The sequence below is a fragment of the Peromyscus maniculatus genome, chromosome 10, assembly GCF_049852395.1.
Source record: "Peromyscus maniculatus bairdii isolate BWxNUB_F1_BW_parent chromosome 10, HU_Pman_BW_mat_3.1, whole genome shotgun sequence".
NCBI lineage: Eukaryota > Metazoa > Chordata > Mammalia > Rodentia > Cricetidae > Peromyscus > Peromyscus maniculatus.
Window position 1 is genome coordinate 35,961,571 of NC_134861.1, and position 22,902 is coordinate 35,984,472.

Sequence of the window (22,902 nt, forward strand, 5' to 3'; positions counted from 1 at the left end):
GCAAACTTTCCAAAACAAGCAAATGTTAAAGTTACTGCTGTGGATATCGTTCTATATAAATAAAACACTGATGGCCAGTGACCAGGCAGGAAATAGGTGGCCAGGCAGGAAGTAGGTGGGACAAGGAGAGAGGAGAATTCTGGGAAGCAGAAGGCTGAGGGGAGAGACACTGAAGCCACCGCCAAGAGAAGCAGCATGTGTAGACACTGGTAAGCCACCAGCCACGTGGCAAGGTATAGATTTATAAAAATGGGTTAATTTAAGATATAAGAACAGTTAGCAAGAAGCCTGCCACGGCCATACAGTTTATAAGTGATATAAGCGTCTGAGTGATTATTTTATACGTGGATTGTGGGACTGTGGGGCTTGGGGAACCTGGAGAGAAGCCCTCCAGCAACAAATGGCACCCAACGGCTCGAGTTTCCACCTTAAACCTGAGAATATTGAATAACCAATTCTAAACAGAGCCAAAAACAGGTTCCTGCTTCTTGTCTCATACAGGCAGCTAGACGCCGCAAAATGCAGGTTTGAACACTGGCGGGTTTCTGGCGTGTGCGTTTGACTCGCAGTTTGGCGGAAATGAGGCGTCTGCCAGCGGCACATTACGCTGTGTGGTAGATTTAGTCTTTACTAGTATTTAAAAAAAAAAAAAAAAAAGTTTCCGGGCTACACGCTGCTTTGATAAAAGCTTAGACCCACTATTTCTGAGACTTGATGACTCCCAGAGCTGGCGGAAAACGTACCACTGCCATGTTGGGAAGCTGAAGTGGGCGGAGCCAGCAGCCACAGCGCCTTTTCAGTCTTAGAATGGTACAGTTTAAATCAATAGGCTCAAGGTAATATAAAACATAAGCCACATAAAGATGGCTATCACACAGAGAATCTGGATTATGTTCTCTTTGATATTCATAACTGAAGAAAAATATTTGATTATAAAAGCTGTTGAGTTATGCCAAAATGTATATTTTAAAGGTACCTTGACTTCAAAATTTGGATTTAAGGATATGTTGCTTTGGAAAAGAGGTTCTGCTTTTGTTTCCACAGAAAGCCAGAGGCTATGGATTTGTTCCAGAGTAAGATACATCAGGTTTCACCAGCCAAGACCCCCTGAAAGGTCTCCGATGACACTATGGCCCAGATGATCCAACATCCAGAGCGGTTTCAAGGCAACTGGTTCACACAATACACGCTCACGGACTACCCCATAGGCCTAAAATTTTCTTTGCGTCCCCATAAGATACAGCGCCCCCCTCCAGCAGGAAGTAGTAAGAGATGCTACGCCCAAATTCCCAAATATACCAAGCTGGCTTTAGAGGTGGAATTGGCTCACTCCCCCTCTAAACCCAGACATATTGCTTTAAAAAAAAAATGGTTAAGAGATTCTTGTGTCCCAAATCAGAAGAGCCCTCTGGTGTGGGACAGAGAAAAACCAATATTTTTATTTAAAACAGGTTGATTATAAGTGTGATCTCTTTCTAAAAAAGAAAAGGGGATATGATATAGATATATAGGAGAATATGGAGATGATAAGATAAAAGGGTAGATTAATGAACCTACTTTTAAAGAACAACTTGCTTAAAATGTTTTACATTGGTAAAGATTTTAGTTTATGTTTAAAATGTTTTACATTGGTATAAATTTTAGTTTATTGATACAAACTTGAAGTTAATTTTTTTATACTGTATATATATATATTTCTATTCTTGTTTGAGGTATTATGTTTATGTAACTCATTTAAAATTGTAATGGATAATTAAATAATAGATTAATACTTAGTCATCTATGATAATCATATCTGTAGCCATGTTAGTTAAGTCTTCTAGGTATACATAGATATATTTCAGATAAATAGGTAATCTTCAAACACTTCATAGACCTAGAGAATATGGCATTTAAATAACTTAAAATTCTGTTGACGTGAGACACAATTGCTCCTGGCTGCACCAATTGATCCCGAGAGAATGTTGGGCTTCTAAGACATTTCCATTTGGAAGTTTGTCTTTTTGGCACAAAATGGCCTACTGGGCAAAGAACTGCCCTTGCCTTGATGGCTGACAGTACAAATATAATGCTGTCTTTTCTGGACAAGCAGGACACAAGGAAAGTGACCACTGTACTCTGCCAAGACAGGGTAAGATGGTCTCTCAGAATTCCTGCTTCTAAAAATGGTCTGTCAGATACTCTAGGCCTGTAGCCAATTTAAATGCACCAATAATGCTGAGAAACATTAGGTGACTGTCCAGGCTGCCAGCTGTCTTGGTCTACCTTTGCAAGATTCCCGAAAGTTGCTTGCATCCATCTACCATTTCTCAGGTACCATTATGTTCCTTCTCAGGTCTTGGATATGGTTGAAGACTAGATAGTTGTAATTTCCTCAATTATGATAAAAGATAAGTTAGATATAAAACCTTAAACTCACAAATATAAGATAGATAGGACATCTTCTTTAATATTGTAACTGCAATTCTTGCTTGATAATTGTTTTGTTATATGTAATTTTACCATGTTAAAGTTAAAACCTTCCTTTTTAAAAAAAAAAAGAAGAAAAGGGGAAGTGCTGTGGATATCGTTCTATATAAATAAAACACTGATGGCCAGTGACCAGGCAGGAAATAGGTGGCCAGGCAGGAAGTAGGTGGGACAAGGAGAGAGGAGAATTCTGGGAAGCAGAAGGCTGAGGGGAGAGACACTGGAGCCACCGCCAAGAGAAGCAGCATGTGTAGACACTGGTAAGCCACCAGCCACGTGGCAAGGTATAGATTTATAAAAATGGGTTAATTTAAGATATAAGAACAGTTAGCAAGAAGCCTGCTACGGCCATACAGTTTATAAGTGATATAAGCGTCTGAGTGATTATTTTATACGTGGATTGTGGGACTGTGGGGCTTGGGGAACCTGGAGAGAAGCCCTCCAGCAACAGTTACAGTCCCTCGTGCAAGGAAAGAAACACTAAGTTATCAAATGGCTTGTGCCTGTGTTCCCATGGAACCACAGACTGCAGAGAGGGATTGTGCTGCATATGGCAGACACAGAAACCTGACAGGTGGGCAACCTCCACCAGCCCATTCTGATATTCCCAGAGTCGAACTTAATCCTGGTAATAGACCTGCCTCATAAGACTCTGTAGCTAGCCCCTTACCTACGCAACACCAAGGGCTACATAAAACAACACACTGAAAATGTAGGCTCACCATCTTTTACCAGGGTCCTTGGGGCTTGGGATTCAGAATATTAGGAGTGAAAGAACCATATGGCCCATGTGCAGTGTTCTCTCAATGTGCTCATTGATATCTAGAGAAACTCCTGGTTATTCTGCAGTGAGATACATAGATAGAGCCACAAAGTGGGGTTTTCAGGACAGACTTTGCTGAGAAATTAGCTACAAAATGTCTGTCAGTATGTTTAAGCCCTCCGACTTTGAAAATGTAAAGAAGGGATCAGCAGACTGATTTGAGTAGCAGTGTTAACACCAGCATGATTTGGAAGAAAGTTTAATCCTATGGCACAATGCTCATACTAAAAACAGAATTTTTGAGCAGGTTACTGGAAACACAGGGTTTTAAAAGTGTACTAACATTTAAAAATATTCTACATAGACTTATAAAATTGACTTCAGAAATCAGCAGCAGAGTAGTGGTTGAGTCTGGGAGCAAGGATATTGGCGATTTTTCATTTCTTATTTTATTTTGGATATTTTTCTTAAATTTCCATCAACACTAGGAAGAATTTTAGTAACGAACAAACCCCGTTTATTTTTGTATCTCTTAGCATGTTTCATTGTGGGCACAGGGGATGCTTGTACTTCCAGCATGCCCCTGTCTGGGATGCACGATCATGTCCTCTGCTGGAGTCTCCAGAGGGTCCCAGCCAGGGCATAGCATATTGGAAAGGGCCTGGAAAGAAGACACGGTGAGCCACAGCATCAAGGTTCTGAGGCCTGTCCACAAGGATGAAGGGACACTAGACATCAAACCTCAGGTCTCCTTTCCACAGCTCTGATGTGTTACAGGGCATCAAGCAGGCCTATGTACTCACCCCAGAAAGCACTACTGTGCTGCAAGGAGCAAGGGAGGCTTCATGTAGTTGAATGGATTTCCAGGGAAGCCATCCGGGCAGTGCACAGAAAGTCAACACAAAACACCTTGCTAACTTCAGAAGCCCTTTAGAATCATGACATCTGGACTTTCTAGTTCCTGTAGAGTTCTTTTTTTTCCATCATTCTCTCCACAATGCCAACATGATTTGTTTAACACTTGGAGAATGCTCTTAGAAGATGAGCACTAACCTTCTTGAACTTCGTAAGTGATGTGTCTAGTGCCTGGCATAAATCATGGTGAACAGATGCTTTGAATCGACTCATGGAACTGTATAGAAAGATGTGGCAGATACCTGTGTGGCATATATCTGCACCTATGTGAAATGTGTGAGTGTATGTAGCTGTGCAATATGCAGGAAGGTGAACATATTTACCCGTGTCTATGTGAATAGTGCCTACTTCTCTATCACCCATTCATTTGTATTCATTCATTCATTTATTCATTTATTCATTCACTATAAAAGTGTCTACTGAGAAGTCCCCTAATGATTTAACTGTGTTCCTCCAAATCCACAGGTTAAAAACCTAATCTTCAAGGTGATAGTGGTAAAGGATGGGACTTTGGGGAAATCATCAGGTCACAGTGGCGGAGCTCCTGAGTAGCATTTATGCCTCCACAAGAGAGACCCCAGAACACTCTTCCTGTCCTGTTTCCCACGTAAGAACACAGCAAAGAGATGCCAGCTATGAGAGAGGAAGCAGATCCTCACTGGAGAGCAAACTTGCCTGCACCTTGTACTGGGACTTTCCAGGGTGCAGAACTGTGACCAGCATGTTTCTGTTGTTTATGAGTTACCCAGCTGAGGCATTTTCTTGTAGCAACCCAACACAGAGTGTGAGGAATTAGGTCCCAGCCTCAAAGGTCATTTAGAATTCAGTTACAGACTTGTAAAGAATTTCAGGTTGAGGCATCATGAGTCCAAACACACATTGGTGATCTGATTTCTTTGGCCTGCAGAAGGACGTGGGGATTGTTTTTAGAATCTGCCATCTGGAGTTAACCAGGTTAATGATTAAGCATGGGGTTCCCCGTCCCTCGGGGAGGTGGGGGGAGCCACAGGCAAGCACAGCACAGATCTCTGTGTGGGGCACAGGGTTCTGCAGTTTCAAACTGCATTCCCTCAGATGTGTGGCTGCATCCTCTGGCTACACCTTGGTGACCGCTACAGTTACTTCTCCAGGACGCCAGAGGAAATGGGGCTTGGAACTGCAGCCTAGCACAGCCCTTCTGTAGTCTGTAAAAACCCAGATTCTCATTCAGGATACTTGGCTTGTGCCTGGATCCCGTATTTCTTCTAGGCTCCAGGGTGATGATAATACTGACACAGTCTGTGGTTAGCGTGACAGAATCCTACACATCAGGAAACACTGGTTAGGAAACCCTAAACAGTTGGTCAGGAAACCCCGGGTGGGGAGAACAGCACAGAGCACAACAGAACAACAGAGACATTTTAGCAGCTTTCATTTATGTAATGCTACTGTATGCATTTTCTCATCCTCTCTCTCTCTCTCTCTCTCTCTCTCTCTCTCTCTCTCTCTCTCTCTCTCTCTCTCTCTCTCTCTGGTGTTCTTTTAGTGTTCTCTTTTTGTCTCATGACTGACCTGCAGCAATTCGACATGAACTAGCTGATCTGAGAGTACTGAAGAAGGCAGAGCAAAGACAAATTTGCATTGATGAGGACCCATATCCTTTGGATTCTGAGGACCTGGCAAAGCAGGTTCCTACTGTTGAGGTGTAGGACAGGCAAATGGGTAAATGGGTGGCTCCAGATGAACTAATCCCCAGAGCAGAAAACCAGTGCATATGAAGCTGTGGCAGTATCCTCTCATGTAGCTAGCTATAGACAGCTTTATATCCAGGGTACTTTAAAGTAGAAACCATTAAGATACACTTTAGAAAGTATTTTTAAAAAGCCATTGCCAAGATGATAGGCCTCCAACCAAAACCAAACAATTAAAATCCTACTTGAGAGAGATGAACTCTCCTCTCTGTTATGGAATATTTAAATATGTAAAGATGTGTTACATTTGTTCATGCTGTGGAATATTACTTTAACTGTGTAAAGGTGTGCTACATTTGCTTATGCTGCATTTGTTTGACAATGTAAGGATCTGTGTTTAATTATGTAAAAATGTGTTGCTGTTTCAGCTTGCCTGCCTAAAGCACCTGATTGGTCTAATAAGAAGCCAAGCAACTGTCAGCCAGACATGGAGACAGCAGGAAGGTAAAATATACAGAAAGAAAGAAGGGTAAAAATTCATGAGGCAAAACTTAGATGAAGTGAAACAGATTAAAAGAATAGCTAAGGTAAAGCCGGACATTCATAACTGAGTCTCTGTGTTATGATTTGGGAGCTGGTTGGTGGCCCAAATGAAAGCCTGGTACCTCTCTCAATAGAGAAGGCATCATCACAGGGTGGAATCAGAGATCAAGGGGAGAGAATCTCAGTTACCAGTTAGATGGGCACTTACAACGAATTTCCCAGGAATGGCCAAAGAAATTCTACATTGTTCCCAAAAAGGAACATGGGTCTGAGAATAAAGCCTGCTATAACATGGGTTGGCAAGAGATTCTGAAACACATTCTCATACACACTTCTGAGTGTGCCCTTATCTGGAGAAAGGGTCCTTGTAGATGTCACTGAAGATTTTGATATGAAATAATTTTGGATTAATCCAGGTAAATCATAAATTAAATAGCAAATGTGAGGGAGATTTGAGACAAGCAGGAGAGGAGGAGAATGGCATAAGAATAGGATGAGATCAAGCTACACAACTGTCTCGCTTGTGCAGAGGGCCTAACTAGTCCAGTCCTGTGGAGGCTCCACAGCTGTTGGTCTAAAGTTCATGGGTTCCCACTAGCTTGGTTTGGATGTCTCTGTAGGTTTCCCATTCATGATCTTGATGCCCCTTTCTTATAGAATCCCTTTTCTCTCTCTTTGACTGGACTCCTGGAGCTTGGCCACACATTCCCTCCTCTGATAAGGTAAGGCCTCCCATGGGGAGTCAGCAGAGCCTGGTTCATTCAGTAGAGGCAGGTCCAAGCCCCTCTCCCTGCATCAAGGCTGTGCAAGGTGTCCCACCACAGGTAGTGGGCTCCAAAAAGCCAGCTCATGCACCAGGAATGGATCCTGATCCTACTGCCAGGGGGCCCCTTAAGCAGATCAAGGCTGGAGGTGGGAGGAGGGAAGAGTGGGAGACCTGTGGTTGGTAGGTAATAAATTAAAATAAAAAAGAGTAAAAGATGAGATCAGAGCAATGCAATTCCAAGACAAGGAATAATGGGGGTCCACAGAAGCTAGGGGACACAGAGAGGACCCGCCATTAGGGCTTGCAGATCCAGCTCCACTCTGCCAACATCTCTCTTTGAACTTGTGCCCTTCAGAACTATGGAAGAATAGATTTCTGTTGTCTGATCGGGGCAGTTTGTTATGACAGCCCTTGGGCACCTGCTGTGTGGTTTATCCCTTCAAAACAAACCTCTGAAGTCCATGCAATACACAAAACTGCACTTGGCTATATTTATCCCAGATCATAGTTTAGGGTCGGAGAACTCGTCCCCTTTAGTGAAGCCACAGATGGTTCAGCTGGCAGCAGCCCTACCTTCCTTCCTCAGCCTTCCTGTTCTCACTGGGGCAGACTGGACTTCCACTGTTACACTCTTGACACCAAAGTTCAGAGAAACTCAGGATGCAATGAGGATGCGGCTGCTGCACTCACAGAGAAGAAAGATAGCAGAGATGCTCTGAACTGAACTGTGGTCCAGGAAAAAGCCCATCAGGGGACTGTGTTTCAGGGAGTTCCCCACTTGTTCCTCTGCAGTGAGAATAGGGGTCCAGGATGGAGAGACAGTTCCCTCATCTTGTGGGCTAGAGGTTAGGCTGCCCAATGCTGACCCCCACGGAAGTATGTGGGTGCTCACGTTACCAGAGCTTTTCTCTTGGTTTACAGCTACCCCCCACTCCCTGCGCTATAACCCAGCACCCATTTGCCAAATAAAACCGTTTTCCATTTCTGTGTGCCACCCAAGAGCTCCTCCAGGCACTCAGCCACTGAGAACCAAATTGTTCTTTCCCTTCTAAGTCATATTCTGCCTTTTCTAGAAGGCTCTGGAATTTCTTAGCCATCCACCGAGTTAAGTAACACCCCCAAGATCACACAGCTGTGAAGTGATAGGGCAAGGACTGAAAGACACAGCTGACGTTAGTTAGCACATTCTCTCTGTGCCATCAACCCACTTCTCAGTTCGCACCAGAGCCGAGTGTAACCAATTCACAAAGCAGATAAGGTCAATAAATAGCGGAGTGAACGGAGTTCAGAGTTAGTTCCTACATTCATCACTTCCCACAGCACTGTGACAACATATTTGGCGGAAACAGTTAAAGAGAAGAAAAATCCACTCTGTTCATGGCTTCACATATGCCGGGTCATCAAGGTGGATAAGGCATGGCACGTCAGACTCCACACCTTGGTGGTTAGGAACAGAGAGAAAATGTAGGAAGATGCCAGTAGAGACACTCCCTCAGGGACCCACTTCCTCTGCGTAGCCCCCACCTCCTAGTTTTTACCACCTCCCAGTACTACCCATCGTATTTATGGATCCATCAAGGGATTGATCCATTCATTAGGCTGGAGCCCTCAGGATCCAGCTGTCTCTAGAGACTGCATCACAGACATGGCCAAAGGCTCGCTTCACTAATGCCTTTGCTTTTCTTAGTCCAACCCAATTGACAGCCCAAATTAAATATCATAGCACATCAATTTTCTCCCATCGGAGGTGTTATTTTTGCATTATAAAATTCCTTAAGAATTCCTCCTACTTATTTCCTATATTCACAGACATGAGCCATGATTTTTTTTTTCTATACATAGTTGGTATCCTAAACCAATCACATCACTTATTCCTGCTTTGTTTACAGAGAAAGATGGGTTTTATCCATGAGAATCACTGGGCTTTTATTTGTACCCATCACACAGTGACTGCAGGTGACTCTTGTTACTTCTGCATGAGTGGCCAGTGTCTCAATCCTGGACTTCTTCGTCCTGTTCTAGCTGCACACCCATGCTAGGCCAGAACAAGTGGCCTGTGCACAGAAATGCTGCTACTGGACACCCAAGCACACAGCAACCCCGTCTCTCAGGAAGTCCCCTTCCCAGTGGGGTTTGGCGGCACTATTGAGGCGTCATCCATCTGGTGGTTCCTGTTTCCTCTAGAACAGCAGTTCTTAACCTGTGGTTCCAGACCCTTTCAAGGTGGTATATCAGATATTCATAACAGTAGCAAAATTACAGTTATGCATTAACAATGAAATAATTTTATGGTCGGGGGTCACCACAACATGAGGAACTGTGTTAAAGGGTCACAGCATTAGGAAGGCTGAGATCCACTGCTGGAGAAATAGAAGTTGAAGTAAGTGCTGTCTGGTACTTACTGGTTGTTCATTGTCCTTGGCATCTGGCAAATGAGAGGAATCTTCAACTCAGCCTGTGGAGACAAAAACAAACTCGTTACTGGACCTTATGCATCACGTTTAGTTCTCTTGAACATGCTACCACTGCTTCTTAGGAGGATTTGACGCAGGTGCTGGCCTAGAGGAAGCAAATCAATGTAGGTCAAAAATTGGTTTATTTCTGGCCCAGGGTGGGGGAGGGGGCTCCCCCTCCCCCGACCTGCTGTCCTCCTTCTGTCAGCATTCATCCCATCTGCCCTGGGGAGCTGAGCAAACACGCACTGAGTCTGGTTTTCCCTTGCGTGCAATTGTGTGCTTCCCCTGGGCACCTAGGAAGCGTTAGCGCAGGCTCTATGGGCCCTGCTCCGAGCAGTCCACGGGCTTGCCAAAGCAGGCTGGAGGAAGGATGCTTTTCATTTCCCTGGGACTTTTCCATAAAATATTTACTGGAAGTTTCATTTGTACACCACTTTGCATCAGCCACCACATTTTATTTGAGCCCAGTATTCACCCTCAGCGGAGCGGTCATTAGCTCCATTTACCATATAAATTAGCAGCAGAGAATCTGGGCACATACAGTAAGTGCTTTACATCAATGACCAGGTTTAATTTGTTCAAAGACTCTGAGAGTTATAACGGATAGTTCACTGTAGTTTCTGGAGGTCCATCAGGAAACAGAATCCTCGTAGTAGATAATTTGAGAATAGTGTAATGTGATCCTTTGGAAGCTGTGAGCAGGTGGGACACAAAAGATGGTGGGGTGCCTGGGGGTGGTAGAAAGGGGGTGCTGTCATTGTACCTGAAAGGGTGAAGGGAGGGAGTGGTGATTGGGATTCAGAGACTGAGTGGAGGAGTGACTGATGGTTTCAACTGAGGCAGCTTCAGGAGGGAGCAGCAGAGGGTGGGATGGAAATAGCCATCTCATGGTCCTCCTACTCTGGACCATCTGCTGCTGTCATCCATTGTCTAACGTCAAGAAGAATCCAGGAGTGAGGAACTATTGGTAAGATACATGCCTATCAGACCCCTGGGGCTCCAGGGAAGTGGGACAGGGCAGAAGGGGGATTTCATAGTTTGAAAATTAAGCCCGCAGAGGTTGAATTCCCTTGCCCATGTATACCTGTCTACAATAAGGGCCCACTTCAGAAATTCTGGTTCCAAATGTGTTATCACATTGCACATAACCAAGTCTCATACACCTTAAATTGGCTCTGCTGTCCCTCTGCCCATCTATTTAACCCTCCACGTATCCAACCACTGTGGACTGAAGGCTCTGTGTAAATGCTGTACCCAGTGAGACCCAACTCCTGCCTGCAAGAGGCTTCTAAAGCTATTGCAGTTTCTTCACCCTTGTATGTAGATGATGGTGGTCAAAAGTGCATTGTAAAGATAGACACATCCAAGACAGAGCACAACAGGTACCAACTGTACCATAAGGAAGGAGACGGCTCTTCACACGGTAGCTGAAGCTGGAGCTACATCCAAAACTTGCCAAAGAAGTCTGGTTCTTCCAGGCTCAGAGATCAGAAGGTATTCTCCAGGCCAAGGTACACAGGCCTTAGATTTCATAGAGTGCCATATGGGTTTTGCATAGACAGGTAGGCCACCACAGAGTTCATATTGGCACTGCATGGAGAAGAACTTGAGGAGATCACACATTAAGAATGGCAAGAACAGTTCATCTCCGAAGGTGGGATTCATGTTTGATCTATGTGATCATGGAGCCGTAGCTGCAGAAAAGTTATAGAGGAACTTGAACTGGGCTCGGGTCCTCTGACACCTGTGTATTGCTTCATGCCACACCTGACCTCTCATGCCTCAGGTCTGTCACCGACAGCAAGGAAAGAGCTGTTATTGGGCTCCTGTTCACTTGTGGCTCTTTGAACAGGGCAGTGTGTCTTGTTCATGATCCCCTCTAGAAGTCATCTCCTCCATGGAGGTGAAGAGGATTCAAACCATATCAGTGAGACAAACAATTTGTAAGTCCCAGGCCAAGGAAAGAGTAAGAGCTGTGACCATCTAGATACGAGGTCTTGGTGGAGAACTTAGCCTCTTGTCACTTAGAAGTGGTGGCATCAGTATTGTGGTTTTACACCATGAAGTTAAGTGTAAAACTAATGCACATGAAGTTGTCTTACAAACTATAAAATACAATGAAGTATGGATGTAACACTATTGATGTAATAAGGTTAGCAAGCTATATCAACATCAACATCATGATATATTTTATATGTTATCATGTAATATTTTGTTATGTTATATTTTGGCATGTGGGCTTATTAATATCAATTTAAGATATTAATATCTAATGAATGTAAGTTATATGATTATGGTTAAATAGGAAAAATGGTCTACCCTGAAGCATAAAAGGACTTTCTTATACAGTCACTTTGTTCCTTTGTATATATTTGGTGGTACTAAAGAAGAATCATGTTTTCTGCAGAGGATTCCATGTATGCCTGGCTCTTAGCCAGGTCTTAGGTAGATACAGCCCTGAGACACAGGCCACTTCTTCCCAAGGCTTCCTCACATCGGTAAGGTGGGAAGTTGACCAGTCATGACTCTGCCATCTGCAGTGAAGCTCTGCGCAGAGCACGAGAGCTTGTTTGGTCTCATTTTCTTCATCTGGAGTAAGAAATTGGGCCAAAAAGTCTCTTTTAGCTCAAAGATTCCACAAAACAGTTCCCTTAAAAACTATAATCCATCCAAATTTGATGACAAGAATGGCTTTCAAATGTTAGAGGTATGTTATTATATTTCTTGCATTTTATTGTCTTCTCCAATGGAGCTTCTTGTGGAACAAAATTGCAGAGGTCTCTGCGGAACAGCTACCACAGAGGACAGCAGGGAGGCTGAACGGAATCTTGGCTGCCTCTATGTAAACCTTTATACTTTTTTTGATCTGTCTCATTTGTATTTTAAAATATTAGGGAAAGTTTATGTTATTCTATTAGTGATTTTTTTGAGATATGTGAGCTGTATATTGTGCAATGTTTTAAAGTATTTATTTTTAAGTGAGCCAAACTCTTTTGGCACTGTAAAAATTAAAATTTAGGCTCTGAGCGAGTCAGCGGAGCCTGAGTCACCCAAGCAGCAGGACCTCGGCAAGGCAGCCTCATGACAAGGCCACAGCTCTCTGCTCCACCCAGACTGTCCTGTGCTTTTCTGAGAACACAATGCTCTTATCAGATTTCCTTTTTTTAAAGGATGTGGTAAGGGGTTCAGTTAGAATTGCATGTCTGCCAGTTTTATGAAGATAATACAGAGTAGAAAAGACATGTATTTTTGCAACGATAACCGAACAGACTGATGCTATTCACATCTTATGTCACAGTGACTCACTGAATTCGCGTAATCATCTTTATTCGATACAAAGACAAACTGACATTCACATGTGTTAGTATCTGGTTTTGCAGGGTACACACATACCTGGTATTTGAAACCCATTTGGTCCTGACACTTTGGCTGTGCTTTGGGGCAGCTATTGGCTTGTTTTGCGCCTTTATTTGTTTTTCTGTGACATGGTGGCAGTACACTAGTGATTACTTAGGGTGTTTATGAAGTTGACAGGTGATGGCCGTGACAGAAGTGATTGCCCACGTGTTCTTTATTGAAGCTCACACTGGGTCTGTCATTAAAAGATCAGAGTTGCTACTGCAGTTGGCTTTTCTCTGAGCACAGATCCAAGACAAAAAAAAAAAAAAAAAAAAAAGACAGGAGAACTCACCTAAAATAAATGAACCAGAACAGAGTGGAAAGGGGGGCAAAGCTAAAAACTAACAGATGTGCAAAGCACCAAGCGTTTGAACCTGAAGATGAATGAAATGCATTGTATTGCTTCCAGGTTTGAGTCTCCAGAAATGTGGAGTGTATACCCCATGCTCATAGACACTGGTTCTATAACCACAGGTTCTCTGTCAGCCCTTTGGATCTACCTGGGCTGTAAAATGTAACGTGCCCTGAAAAGTCCACTTGGGTTGTTCTGAGCAGCAGTCTTATGAATGACGGTAGTCTAAATGCCCCCAGATATTTTAGATGAGCTCTGGATGCTCAGATGGTATGGCTGCAGACTATCCCAGATACTCTAATGGGTAGGTTGACCACGCTTCAGTGGATGATCCACACACCCAAGAGTATATGAACAGCACACATTGGACTAAATCAGGACACCAAGTTAAGTGGATAGTAAAGGGGAGTGGACATAAGAGCAATTTGGAGAGAGGGAATATGATCAAAATACATTGTATGAAACTTTCAAAGAACTAATAAAAATGAAAGAGAAGAACAGAAAATAAAGCCACACAAATTCAAAATGTTTTAATTTCATGATTTTGCTTGGGATATATTCATAGCCACATGTGGCCCCAGGGGCTGGTAGGTTGGACATATCTGAAAGTCTAAAGCCTGTACAGTAGAGCCAGGATCTGATCATCATTTACTTTGGATTAGAAATCTATGATTTTATTTTCAGTAGTAGAGTCCCATTAGCTTTCTTCCCTCCAATACATGTTTCTGACACCTAAATTGAGGAATTAGAACAAAGTGTCCACTCTTTCTATCCTTACTCATACAGCACTTGAAATTTTAGCATAACAATAAGGTAGAAAAAAACAAACAAAAGATACAGATGGGAAAGGAAGAAGTGGAATTATGATTATTTGTAGATCACATCATCCTGTTCTTATGACACCCTGACGACCCCACCAGAAAACCCAGAACTGATAAACAGGTTACAAGCCAACAAAAAATTTAGTAGCTTTCCCAAATACAAGTTCAAACATGTTTGAGAAAGAAACCAGGAAAACTGTTCCATCTAGAATAGATTAAAAATTACTTAGAAATAAACCTAACCACAGAAGTGAAAGGTCTTCTGATGAAGATTTTAAATACTGAAGAAGGAAACTGAAGACACTAGAAGCTCCCATGCTCATAGATCAGAAGAATTAATATTGTGAAAATGGCATATTACCAAATATGACCGACAGCTTCCATGTACTCTCTATCAATTCCAATTATAGCTGGATAAATGGAAAGACAATTCTGAAATTCATACACAAGCACAGAAGACTTCAAATAGCCCATGCAATTCAGAGCAAAAGCAACAGTGTGGAACAAAATATTGTCCTACTTCACCTTTTTTAAAACCTGGCCCCAAACAAACTTGGGGAGGGAACGGTTTATTTGGTTACAGGTTATAGTTTATCACTGAGAGAAGTCAAGGCAAGGACTCAAGGCAGGAACCTGGAGGTAGGAACTGAATGAAGCAGAGGCCCTGGAGGAGGCTTGAGCTACATGGCTTGCTCAGCTTGCTTTTTTATACCACCCAGGACCACCTGTCCGGAGGCCTGGGTTCTCTCACATCAAACGTCAATCAAGAAAATGCCCCACAGACATGCCTAGAGGCCAATTTGATGGAGACAATTCCTCAGCTGGGGTTCCCCCTTTTCAGGTGACTCTAGTTTGTGTCAAGCTGACAAAAGCTAATCAGCACATTATGTATACATACATATGTATATAATATATTATGCATGCATATATAAAAATAGAAGCAAGGTTAAATGAGGAAAAGGAAGGGATTTAAGGGAAAGGGGGTCACTTACTTGCCCTCAAGGCAGGATAAAGGTCATGGCAAAGAGATGCTCAGTTCTGGGAGCAAAGAGAATTCTGTCTCTATGATCAGTTAGGCCAGCCAATCTTACAGTTTGAGATATGATGGTCTCTGTGATTATATCTCATTACATAGTTACTTTGTGGGTTGGAACTTTAGAAACACAAGGAATTTGATGGGTATCAGCCATTAGTCAGTTTTATTCTAGAAGCATGTTTAAGATTTCCAGGACATGCTGTAGAGCTGTGTATTAACATCAGGATGTCTGTTTCTGAACTTAAAGCCTGCCTGGTGTCCCAAAGAATGGGTTAGGAAGCAAAGACTTGCTGTATAAGTGGATGGGATTTTGATGTGGGTCTTAATCCAGAAATAATTAATACCCTTATGGTACCATAAGCAGTTTAAACAATTGAAAATATGTAGTCCAACAAAATCGCATTTCCTTGTCATCCTTGAGAATTCTTGCTGTCCTTTGGGAATGTGCCAGTGCTGCCAAGCAGCTCGAGAGATGCATTTTATCACAGACAGCTCTCCTATACTTTCCCTGGTAAAAATTAATATTTCATGAAGGGAAAACATGCTTTACAGTACATAATTTTTTTTTGCTTTCAAATATTTCTCATTTATTCCCAGAAGATAAAGTTTATAAAAATACAAACCTCTGCTTCTTTGAAAGTTTAAGAAACATCATTCTAATGACAATGTACCTGATCAGATATAGGAAATAGCCAAAAGCAAACCTCAAGTTGCTGAGACAATGTGAGCACCGGCTGGAAAGCTGCACATCCCAAACTGGGTCAAGGCGGTAACATAAGGTCTGTGTGAAATACCTATAAGAGACGTCTGACACCTCTCCACAGCCATACCCAGCACAGGAAGATGGGGTTGAGGGAGAAGCAGTACATGTATATTTGAAATAAGAGGGGAGAGAATGACTGAGTTGGAGTGGGGGAGACAAAGATAGAGAGAAAGGAAGCGGGGAGAGGGAGAGACTCATACATGCAACTTCAAGTAAACATATTGAAACTAGGATTTCTCAGATGCAGACACTTATTAATTTGCCCACAATTCAGAATTCTGTGTAATTTTCTTCTATTTTCATATCAAAAAATTAGGAATTCACAATTTAGAGATGCTCATATTCAGAGGAGAATGATTGCTGATTGGGTTTCTAATTCTAACCCTGGCCAGGGCAATCAGCTAAATTTAATTAAATATAACATCTCATTTGATTGAATTTCTAATGAGTGGAGGTATTGAAAGTCAAATGGATTATTATTATGAATTGTTTTGAGAAATCTAGGAGAATTCTTTTTTTCCTAGTTTTTCTGCTATTAAGCATGAGAATATTTTTAAAAATGATTTTGCAACTGTCTTGATAACAAGTCACTGCCCTCAAGCATCTCAGGGAAGCATGAGAGGGCATCTATTTGTTCTTTTCGAAAGATTTTGAGGAGGCCTCTAACACATGGATGCAATCTGCAATTGGTTTGGAATTTATCACTCTTAGGGCATCTTGATTTCAAGAGCCATTTCCATTTTCTTTTCTGTGGTCTGATTCAGTAGGAACAATCCCTACAGCAGTGACCACATCTTCCTCTTTATTGTGTAGCAAGCTCACTCTTTGTTTTCTCCTTTTTTCATTCACTTAATTTGTATTATGATTCTTTTTTCTGTCATTCCTTCTTTTCAGTTTTTCTTTTCCTCCTATTCTCATCAAACTTCTGTTTGTTTATATTATTTAAGTTTTTTACTTAAATAACTAAGCGGTAGCAAGTACACAAATACATCTATTTATCTACCATCTCTCTCTATTATCTATCTGTGTATGTATGCATGCATGCATGTATGTATGTATGTATCTATTATCTATGTATGCATGTAGTTATCAATCTCTCTTTATCATCTATCTATCTATCTATCTATCTATCTATCTATCTATCTATCTATCTATCTATCTATCTATCTATCATCTGTGTATGTATCTATCATCTATCTTCTATCTACCTATCAATCATCTATCATCTATCAATCAATTTCTCTTTATCATCTATCTATGTACTATCTATCATCTATCTATCTGCCTGTCTTATCATCTATTTGTTATCTATCATCTGTGTATCTGTCTCCCATCTATCTCTATTATCTATCAATCAGTCAACTATCAATCATATGCCTATCATTTTCATTCTCTTGGTGGATTCTTGCATAGTATACTTGCTACAGTCTACCTACATCTTAATGAAATTCTTCCTTATTTTTGTTTGAAGATTTATCTTATCTCACCCCATTTTCATTAGGGCCTCATAAATGGTGCCAGAATCCTACCAACTGGAGGTGAAACTGCTAGGTCTACATTAATTGGGAATCTCTCCAACCATGACTTATTTTTCTATTAACTAATTAATTAATTGTTTCACTTGGTGATACTAAAGGCAATTTTTTTTTTGGAAAAGAAGAGAAACTAAGATGCAAGGATTACTGTTTGTATGCCATAATTTTCAGGCAGGGCTTGGAAAGGAGACGCTTCCCTCAGTGATAGCTAACCATCAAAGATGAACGTCCTGCCATTTTGTCAAAGTCATTTATTAAGCACCTGCTGTCTGCTAGTTGTTCTTCTGCATCATTGTTTCACAAGAAAAATCTGGAAGACGTTTGCAAAAAGCTTAAAATCCAAAGAAGAAGCACAAAAGTTCAGGTAATTTAATCAGTAATGGACTAGGAATATGCAACTTACAATAATAATAATAGACGACAATAACAGTGCCATTTGCTGCATACCAGAAATGCATATAAGACATTCTATTTAAGTAAGATTCCATTGTATGGCAGCAATCCAAATGACCCAGATTTTGCAATACCGAGCAATTCTGTCATTTTCCTTTTCAGTGAGAGCCCTCTGGAACCATATCTGCCTTGTATACAAACTGCACAGTGTGAGCGCCGATGAGCTCAGCCCTTCATCTGTGACTTGAAGCACATTTGAAACCCAGCTTTGGAATTCAACTTCCTGAAGCATGATTAACTATTTTTTTTATCCCTTCTTTTATTCAGGTTCACCTACCTAACAAGATGTAGGAAAATCTCCGAACTCAGGGATGCTGAATTGTGCAACTTAAGTCTGTTTCCCTAATATGAAAAATGGGACACAAGCGCTTGTCCTTCTTGGCTAATGGGGTTATTCTGAAAACCAAGGAAGAGTAGTCCCCATCCTGCCTTTCTCTGGCATTTGTTCATGTATGTATGCAAATGCCAGAGGAAGATGTTGAATATCTTGCTCTGTCACACTCTATTTTGTTCCCTGGAGACAGGGTCTTCAATGAACCCGGAGCTATGCTATCAGCCTGAAAGTCCCAGTGATCCTTCTATCTCCAACTCCACAGTGTGAGGGTTCAGGCCCAAGCTCAGCCATTTTTTTTTCTTTTACACTGGTGCTGGGATCCAAACTCGGGTCCTTATGCCTTCATAGAAAGTATTCTTAGCTACTGAGCTACCCCTCCAGCCCTGTGAGTAGACTTTAGATTGTTGTGTTAGGATAGTGGATAATAAATATTGACTCACATCTTTGTATCAATGAGACAAGGATTCTGATGTTCCTTGATGCTAGCAAGGAAAAAATTCTAAAGGAAATCATATGCTGTACACCCAGTTTAAAAATTTTCAAAAGGGTCAGTACTTCTGAGGAATTTTAAGACACCACCACATCTTTGACAGATGAATGATAAAAATAAATATGAATGTGATGAGATTAGCTTTTTATAGAAATTACCTTAAAATAGTGCCGTGCAGAGGCTTGGGCTCCATTGAAGTCTATAGAATTTCTTTAGGTAAAAATTCTGAACAAGAGAAACAAAGGATTGTCTAGGGCTGTGGCTCTCAACCTTCCTGATGCTTTGACCCTTAATACAGTTCCTCATCTTGTGGTGACCCCAACCATAAAATTATTTTCATTACTACTTCATAACTGTAATTTTGTTATTATTATGAATTTTAAGGTAAATATCTGTGTTTCCTGATTGTTTTAGGTGAGCCCTGTGAAAGGATCATTCCACCCCCAACGGGGTCATGACTCATAGATTGAGAAACACTGATCTAGATATAAAATAAATCAGGTAATAGCAATACCCATTAATAATAATTTAAATAATCCCTTTGTGTTAATAATTACTGGGCATCAGAATGAATTTTTAAATATTACATTTTGTTTTTCACCACAAAACCAAAAGGTAGGCACAACAAATCCATCATATAAAGGACAAATTTAGGTCTTGAGAGGTTAAATAACAAGCCTAAAATCTTACTCCTGAGAAGTAAGAGTCTGGATTGAAATCCAGGCATCACTTTCCCCAAAGGTGGGTGGGTAGTGGAGAGGGAATTGGAGACAGAAATAGAGAACGAGCTGGAGGAGGGGGAACGGAAAGATGTTCTATGCGGAGTGCTCAGAGATGGAGTTCATCAGGAGATCCAGGTCCTGTTTGTAAGTGAGGAGGACCTTTAACACCTGTGGTCTCTAAGCATCTGCTAATTGTTGTGGGACAGATGGCTCCCAGTGCCTGTTAGGGCATCATTCCATCAATAGCTCAGCAAACCCCCTCTTGCAATGGCAGTTTTGATGCTGTGCCTACCTGTGACTTCTGAGCAGTAACATGGTTTCCTGTAAGGACAGCTTCTGGGAATAAACACTCTACCAATCCCAAACTACAACTCAGCATATGTGAACATCCCAGGTGGCCGTACAAGCCACAGTGCCAGAGTGGTGTGCTGGCTTGAGCTCCATCAGTGCCGAGTGTCCTAGTCCTGGGGGAAGGGAGTCTCTGGCAATCAGAGCTGATGAAAAGATGCCAATCACTAGGGTGTCTATGGTGGTTCACCCTCTCAGAGATGGCGATGGGCTAGGAGCTAGCTTAACTTCATCTGAAAATAAGTTCATCAGAGAATGTAGACAAACCACAAGCAAATGGTATTGAAATCCATACACAGTGAATTACCATTTCTTGTGTTCAGGCATTTGGAAAGCAAAATTTTGATTATTACCAATAACATTTAAAACGTATACTTTGCAAATACCAGTGGCCTACATCTAATGGCTGTTTTTTTTTTTCCTTTCTTGAAATAGGGTTTCTCTGTGTAACAGTTTTGCTGTCCTAGAACTCACTCTGTAGTCCAGGCTGGCCTCCAGATCACAGAGACCTACCTGCCTCAGCCTCCAGAGTGCTGAGATTTAAGGTGTGCACTACAACTGCCAGGCCTAAGAGTTCATTATAATAAAAATTTTTTATGTATGTTTGTATATGTGAATATAGTTCTCTGATTTCACCATGTGGTTACCAGGGATCGAACTCAGGTCTTTAGGTTTGAAGGTAAGCACCTTTACCTGCTGAACATCCTCTTGGATCCTATATCTGGGAATTCCAAAAGCCATTGTTTAGTTTCACAGAAAGTAATGATAAGGGCCCATCACCTCAATAGATGGGGAGGGAGAGGTTTTTTCTTAGAGATATATATGTAGCACCATGGATATGGTAACTAATGTGCTGTGTGTTTCACAGTCACCAACAGAGGGAGTGTCAACTGCTCTAGCCACAAAAGCAAGGACTAGGGGTGATTTTAATTATTCAACATTGTTTTATATTAAGTGTTCTCTCTCTCTCTTTCTTTCTGTGTGCATGCAGGCGTCAGAAGCTGATTTTATATGTCATCCCCAGTTGCTCTTCACTTTATGTTTTGGGATCCGGTCTCTCACTGACTCAGGAGCTCATTAGATTCAGGAAGATTAGTAGCCAACAAGCCCCGGGGATCCTGTTGTCTCTGCCTCTCCAACACTGGGATTTCATACATGCTCTGCCACATCTGGCTTGTCTCCAGCTGTTACTTGGGTGCTGGAGATCTGTTTCTCACACTTGTGTGGCAAACACAAACTAAGCCACCTCCTTAGCCCATCCACATTGTATTCACGAATCACAGTGTTGCTTTTTTACTGAATAAGTATACAAAAACTATATTTTGTTATCAGTTTTTAGTTAAAAGTTAAATAAATGCTTAAGTTATGAATGACTATGGCCCTGGATGCAGCCAGTGGGGCCTCAGTACTAGGTACAAGACAGAAGCTTGGAACTTGGGTAGACCTGGGTATTATCTCTGACTCATGTATGAAGTGGACAGTACATGGAACATGTCAGACCCATGGTGTTTTCTTGAATGAAGTAAGATAAATACACCCAATAAAACATGAGGACTAGGGAGTGGTCATTGTCTGAGGTACAACATACCCTCACACAGCTGTCTAAATTGCTGATAATTGGAAGACAGGACAAGGCAGGGCTGGGGATTTGGCTGTTTGGAAGAGTACTTGCTTTGCATGCAGAAGTCCCTGGGTTTGATCTCTAGTACCACAGAAAACCGGGTGTGTGGCTCTTGCCTAAAATCTCAGCACTGGGAAGGTAAGTCAGAAGTTCAAGGTCATTCTTGGCGGTCTTGTAAGGTGGAAGCCAGACTGTACTATACCATCTCTCTGATAATTTAATCCCTTGGATACGTATTGTCTCTCTTGCTGGGATGGTGGGCCTGGCTGAGTGAACATTGGCAGAATTCTGCCCCTGATAGAACTTGGCAGTTGATGTGGTGAAGGATGTGACTTTTATGTATGTAGCAATATTCTGAACAGAATATTTCCAGTTCACACTCTGTTATCCTGTCTTTGAACTTGGGCATGATACAGTGTGGCTGCCATTAACGCACTTGCTGGGAGTTATTCTCTTCTTTGTCAGACACCATGGCTAAGTTTGCTCTCAACTTCATAGGAACCCACCAAGTGTTAGAATGACAAACCACCAGTAGCATATAAGTGAAGATCAGAGAGGCTAATCCATTTGCCCAAAGGCATATAAACACAAGCTAGAGTCATGCCCAGTTTGGGGGTGGGAATCTCAGAGTCCTTTCTATTTCCAGTTTACCTTGCTGTTCACCCAAATAAACTTCTTGAGATTTCAGTTCTAGCATCTTTTGCTGTTGTAATATTCACCCTTCATATTTCATTCATTTGTTAAGATCATGAAACAAGAACACAGGTACTCAAAGGTTCCATACCAGGTTATAGAACTTTGGTATATTATTATTCTCTGATGAGTTTTTTTTAATGAAATATTTGTACATTGATACACATTAATAAATTCCATGGCAGTTGTGGAATGTTTATGAATGGAGTTGGATCTGATTTGGTATCAGGAAAGGGAGTGGAAGAGAAAAAAGGAAATGTTTATTGAATATTAATAATTATGAGTATGCACAAAGTGTCAAATATGTGCAGTATTTCACTTAATATGAATAATGTCAAGACTAAATAATTGTTAATCTGGGTCTTTGCTGATGTTGCCCCATTATAAAAATGAAGAATTGGACTGGAGAGATGGGTCAATAGCTGAAAGCGATTGCCATGGAAGTACATGGGCCTTTGTTCAAATCCCCAGAATTCAGAAGCAGTGAATAACTATAATCCTAGTACTTGTAGGGGGAGACCAGAGATGAGAGAATCTCCTAAAACTTCTGGGACAGCTAACAATGCATGGCAGCAACAAACAACCAAGACGCTGCCCCAAACAAAGTTGGAAAATGATGACCGAAATGCTCGTTTGTCTTCTAACCTCCACATACATGCCATGACCTGCTCACACATACACACACACACACACACACACGAGAGAGAGAGAGAGAGAGACAGAGAGAGAGAGAGAGAGAGAGAGAGAGAGAGA

The 22,902-nt window shown here is 41.7% G+C and overlaps 1 protein-coding gene across 6 annotated transcripts in view; it reads right to left on the bottom strand.

Annotated features, from left to right (window-relative positions):
- Clnk (cytokine dependent hematopoietic cell linker) overlaps positions 1-22,902 on the bottom strand; it is a 241,106-nt gene that overhangs the window by 149,637 nt on the left and 68,567 nt on the right. For all 6 annotated transcript variants that reach the window (XM_076546189.1, XM_076546190.1, XM_076546192.1 and 3 more), the window contains one exon: positions 9,529-9,581. In XM_076546189.1, coding sequence (XP_076402304.1) covers positions 9,529-9,581 — 53 coding nt within the window. The remainder of the gene's footprint in view (positions 1-9,528; positions 9,582-22,902) is intronic.